Source organism: Magallana gigas, chromosome 3, assembly GCF_963853765.1.
Source record: "Magallana gigas chromosome 3, xbMagGiga1.1, whole genome shotgun sequence".
NCBI classification, from domain to species: Eukaryota; Metazoa; Mollusca; class Bivalvia; order Ostreida; family Ostreidae; genus Magallana; species Magallana gigas.
Genome location: NC_088855.1, coordinates 59,157,376 through 59,163,441, shown reverse-complemented (window position 1 = coordinate 59,163,441; position 6,066 = coordinate 59,157,376). Strand labels below are relative to the sequence as shown.

The 6,066-nt window shown below is 33.8% G+C and overlaps 1 protein-coding gene across 1 annotated transcript; it reads right to left on the bottom strand.

Moving 5' to 3' along the window:
* Positions 1–1,859: 1,859 nt before the first annotated feature.
* Positions 1,860–5,590, bottom strand: LOC105333882 (cytochrome P450 2B4). The gene is made up of 8 exons (XM_034482587.2): positions 5,139–5,590; positions 4,779–5,013; positions 4,554–4,665; positions 3,911–4,073; positions 3,551–3,687; positions 3,257–3,353; positions 2,104–2,311; positions 1,860–1,994 (listed from the first exon to the last, which is right to left on the bottom strand). The coding sequence occupies exons 1-7, from the start codon at positions 5,512–5,514 to the stop codon at positions 2,154–2,156; spliced, it is 1,278 nt and encodes a 425-aa protein (XP_034338478.2). The 5' UTR covers positions 5,515–5,590; the 3' UTR covers positions 1,860–1,994; positions 2,104–2,153.
* Positions 5,591–6,066: the final 476 nt, after the last annotated feature.

Sequence of the window (6,066 nt, the reverse complement as noted above, 5' to 3'; positions counted from 1 at the left end):
AGTTTTCACCAACGTTACGATGCTGCTATATATGGTCTCTCCATTCTCCATATATCTTTAGTAATTTTGTATTGATAGTAAGTTAATTTAAAGATTTTGAATCGGACTCAAAACAGCTTCCTTGATGCAAGATCAAGCGTTCAGAATACGTCAGACTGGATATCTTAACCCGCTGTAACTATGTAGTGACCATGCTTTTCACATCGGCTATAATGATACCTTTTTATAAATTCGATTGTGTAATGTGTTAATAAGATTTGGACACAACATTACTTTTTTTAAATTTTCCCATGTCTGCTCTACGTCACCGACTCAAGGGAGGTGTTTTATAATATAGTCATAATACTTCATCTTCAAGATTCACCATAAAATAGAAGAATATATAAAAAGTACACAGATTACCGAATGCTATATGCTGTGAATGTTGAGTATGTTTTCTCTGTGACAGACAAGAATAATGCCTTCGTTTCAAACAAATTTTATAGCATATAACAATTTTATTAACAGCATTCAAAAGACTTTAATGCACTCGCAACAATTGTCATTTGATATCATAAATAAAAATAAAGAGGCATGGGATATAGACTGCATTTATCATTAGACAATTAAAGTTATTTGAGTAATAATACAACCAATAAAAAGATGCCGCTGTAAAAAGATAACTGCATATATTCTTCTATGAGTTTTATTCTATTCTTAATACAAACTTATACGAAACTGATTTTGTTATACATGCATGTATAGTTATGAATAATATAAGTACCTTCATCTTACTGATTACTGTACTGAATACACTGTATGTATTCAATTGATCTGCTTATTTATATTACACAATAAAATGCTTTCTTTGGTGATTCATGCGGGTTATGAAGATGGCGACATTGCAGAAAATGTACATGTAATTTTTTTCTGCACTGATTGTTACCTTCATTATCTGTATGAATCGTCAAAGAAAACATTTTATTGTTGATATTTACATCTTTTTTTTAACAAATTAAATAATTAATCATAAAAAGTAAGAACCAATTACTAAATAACAGTAAATGTACATCAGTATAATCAATTTTCGTAGGAAATAGAGGGTAAGATTACAATCAAATCTAAAATTGCAATTGAAGAAAACGGTAAAAACGATTTATTCAACTTATAAAAATATTACAAATTTATGTGTATATTTTGATTCATCATTTTCCATAACTCATCAGTTGGAATCATATAAAAAGAGCTTGGACTTTCGATGGGATGTATCAAGATTGGTTATGAAAATAATCCTTCAAATACTGTCATCCTTTCTTCTAATTCGCTAAAAGATGCTCATTTATATTCAAAGACTGTCAAAACCATAGAAGAGTTTGCCGAAAGTTGCTCTTTTGTGTTAATGAGGCTGTTTAAACGGAATATACACCTTGAATAAAGTTAGACAAGTGTCATTGCGTTCTGTGTATTTATATTTATTAGCCAGTGACTTGACAGTTAACCTCGACTCGACCTCCACAACTTCATTAAGTCAGAGTCACACACTGCACTAAGTCCAAACTCTTGTTTACACATTTTTATCAGTCCCGTGCATTTCGTGACACTACTTTTGGTTAACTCCTTTTGTATTTGCAACTCGACCAATGTGTATATCATGTTAAACATTGGACTTAAATCAGATTACTTCATTCGATATCCTTTTTTATTGATGTTTCGTTGACAATAAAAGTTACAGGAAAACCCCCAAACATGCTACTCATTAGGCTTCGCTGTGAAATAGTTCTAAAATTAAAACATTATATATAGTGTATATGAAAGAAGCCCCTCCATCCGCGGTCAGTTTCTGGGTTCCGCCCTGACCCTGTACGGACGTGGGCGTCTGATCTGACCCGTCACTCCGTCAAAGGACAATTCGTCATCAGGAGACGCCTTGCAGAATTTGAATTTTTGAATCAAATTTGCAAAAATTATGAACAATGCAGTTTTCGCTAATGTTTCTCCAAGACAAATTCTGGGACCTAAATGAAACAATCATGACAATACATACAATAATTATTTAACGGACACACAAGTAAACACGAAAAAGTAATTATATATTATACATTGTTTGTCTATGTTTTACCCTACCTACTGAGAAAGGAATAATCATTTCCTTTTTATTCACATTTCCGGAGTTTTCACCAAAAAAATCTCTCAGGTTGGAATTCTTCAGGGTTTGGGTAAAGTTTTGGATCCAAATGGACGGATGCAAAAAATGCTGTTACCATTGTATTTTTTGGAATCCGATAGCCAGCAATTGATATATCCTCTGTCGATACATGGGGTACAGACATTGCTTTTGGAAACAATAACGAATAAAATCAAACAAGAGGCCCATGACCACCATCGTTAATTAAGCAACACTAGGCAATATAAAATCAGCCCAAAGGAGTCCTAATACAAAATATCTGGACAATGTTGTATAATACATGTAGATCGTGTATAAATAAAAATCCATTTCCCCCCATGTGTATTCTTATGTTTATAATAAGGATTTCAACGGGTATTCGACTATCGCTCGGTCACGACGACCATCGACTAACATTTCTAAGTTGATTACTCGTTATACTAAACTGAATGTAAATAAGAAAGAATTTTAATGATTTACTCTATATTTTCAGCTTTCCAGACAAAATGCTTTTTGAGAAGAAGATTTTAAAATTTTCTCGATAATTATTTCCAATCATGTCCCCTTGAAAAAAGGGACATTCCTTAATTTTTACAATTTTGAATCCTCTTAGCATAAGAGCTGTGTACTAAGTTTGTTTGAAATTCGCCCAATGGTTCTGGAGAAGATGTTGAAAATGTGAAAAATTTACGGACAGACGGAAAGACGGACGACAGACAAAAAGTGATTAGAAAAGCTAAATTGAGCTTTCAGCTCAGGTGAGCTAAAACCAGACTTTACGTTAATAAATCCATTTTAGCAAGAACTTGGACTTTGGGTAGTTGTGTCAAACAGCAATGTGATGTAGGCCTGTCTATTTTATCGAAGGCCACTCAGCTAATGCTCATTTAAATAAACAAGATTTATCAGGCTTTTCAGCTAAGACTACGCATTCTGTGCATACTTCGCTTGAAGCTAGCGTCATACTTGTTTTGATGCAAGAAATAGATAGAAACGTCCTACCGAAAGTCCTTCGTCTTGTTAAAGTGGTTCTACCATTCGTTACCACATGAAATCTATCTTTAGAGACCATCATAATTAAAGAATGAGAACTTAAAAAATAAATATCCTTACAAATACTGGAAAGTCTTTGCACTTCCAGGAGTGTTGCCTCCACAAATGGCAAAGTGTTCCTGTCGGAGTAGTAGACGCTTCTGTTTAGTCCTACAACCTTGAAAAAAAATGTACCATATATAAAGTACAAGAATATGAAAATGATGCAGAGAGAGAGAGAGAGAGAGAGAGAGAGAGAGAGAGAGAGAGAGAGAAAGAGAGAATTGATTCAGGACATTGGTAAGAGACTTGTAGAAGGGCATATAGAAGGGCAAAGTTAAGAAAATGAATGATATGGCGATAAAAAAAACTTACTTTCTCTATTTCTTCATAACACCTTTCTTGTACTTTGGGGTAGCCCATCATGTACAGGATCGTCCATTCCAATTGAGTGGCGGTCGTGTCGGTTCCGGCTAAAAACAGCTCCAGCACTATAAGATACATACGTAATACTAGAAACGAAAAAGACGAGTTCTCTTTATTCCGATTTGGAGTCCTGACAGTTTAATGAATCTCTGGCAAATATTTTCAACAATTAGTATAGGCTTATTTATTTTCATTCATGATTAGAACGTTACATTACAACCGTATATCCAAATGACCATTATAGTTAAAGGTATTTTGTTGAAAACATATCTTTTATTTCAATCCTGCATAAGTCTTTCATTTTCCTACACTTTTGGTTTGAATCCTCCTCAGGAGGGATAGTTGTCAGGAACCGGTCAACCAGATCTCTGATGTTGTTTCTGTCGAAAGTTTTCTCATGCTCTTCAATCTGATACTTTAAATAATTGGATACATCGCCCTGAGCCCTTAGTCTCTCCTCCTGACTAGTTCCCTGGAAAAGGAATGAAGATTATAATTTTAATTTTACTAAAAATTATATACTGCTGAATTGTGATACCTTTTTACAAAATTAAGCGTGTAAAAATATAAAATCTGCAGAAATCTTTAATTTTACAACGATTTACTATAGTATATAAGAAATGGATAAAAGCCAAAGCGCAAACTACAAATATTCTATTACTTGAAATAGACAATCAGGACATGGAAATAATAAGTTAATTACGTATTAAATGAATATATAAAGTTTTGTAATACCAGTATCAAAAGAATATTTCAAGGAATTAAGAAAATCTAATATGCTGGAATAATTTTCAAGATTTTTTTAATATCCCAAAAATTAATTTTTCGATAAAGAAGACCACCTCTACGGAAAAATACTAGGGATTCCTCTCAGGATTAGTAATATTTATAGTCCTCAAATATTATAGGTTTCCTCGATCAATAATTAGAGTAGAATACAAATTTCACTTACGAGAAAGTTTTGTACAAATTTTGGCAATATACGATAGCGTATGTTAGGTGATTTGAAGATCGTTTCAGCAGCCTTAATAATAGTCAAAAACCGCTCGTTATCATGATTACATCTGTTGTAAAGAAAGATTAAAATTTTGAAGATTATTTTTTGAAGATGAATTTTGCTGTTAATGTTGAAATAATTCTTCACGAAATAAACAAATTTCCAACAATTAGGTATCACCTATATCCGAACAAAACATAGTGCACGATGTTACTGGCGGACATGCCCAAAAGGTCCCGGATGTTGTCGATCGGTTTACCGTTGGAAAGGGCGATATCGGCACACAGAACGCTCGCTTCATCTGCAATGACCTCATCCATTCTTTTCTTCCCCATACCGATATCTCTCATTGTTTGCATCGCAAACCGACGGTTCCTTTTCCACGCTCCACCACTTGTGAAAAGTACTCCAGGTGCTTCATAAAAAATATTTATTAAACATTACAACACATTTTTTTTTTCACAACACGCTTAGTTAAACAGTTAAAAAATTTACATGTTGCATTTTAATCAATTGCTAATGTAATAAAGATGTCAATACCTGACTTTTCATACCCGGGTCCAGGGTGAAATAACCCCTCTGGGCGGTCGCTCAATACAGATCCCTGTCTCACAAAAGCGTCACAAATAGTATCATATCCGCATATTGTGATTAACATACGATTCCCAAAAAACAGTCGAAATATGTCGCCATACGTTTTATATAAACGCAAATACTCTTCGTGTTGTTTTGTGCCCACGCGAAGAAAAAACATCAAGTTTCCAACAAACGGCAGAGCCAGGGGACCGGGTATGTCGGTACGTGGGGTGGAAATTACACAGAGGGCGATTAGAAACAACAACGTTATGACGAGAAAAGTAGTAAGGTCGATATGTTTGGCAAGTGAAGCTCCCGTAGTCCAAAGTGAAGACAGCATTTTCAAAAATTTCAAAACCTTCTGAATGAATCCTGCTCCTTTTGATTGTTTGTGTTATATAGTGCCCATTCTACGCCTTCCTACAACGTGAGGTAGATGTACTAAATATTATTCAATGGCAGATAAAGACAGAGAATCTCTGATGTATCCTTTTATTTTTTGATGTATCCTTTTATTTTTTCCTCTCTTTTGAGTTTTTTTATTTTCAATTTCCATGAGTAAAATTTATTTTAGTAAGAAAAATCTGCCTGTTATTTTAAGAAATAATTGAACTAATTTTAATAATAGAGCATACATGTACCTGTGCCTGTCCCTGACCTCATTTATACATGTATATGAAATGTACTTATATACGCAAAATGAATGATCCTTAAGTGTAAAGCAAATGATAAACACTGAAAAAGTTACATACCTGATATAGGGAATATTAGACCGGCGCAATGACATCTTTGTAAGAGCTTCATAAGGCAAGATTGATATGGAGGAATTTTTGGCAATTAGTTTCTTTCTCCTGTGGGTATTGGAATGACAATCGCTCATATTAATGATAGC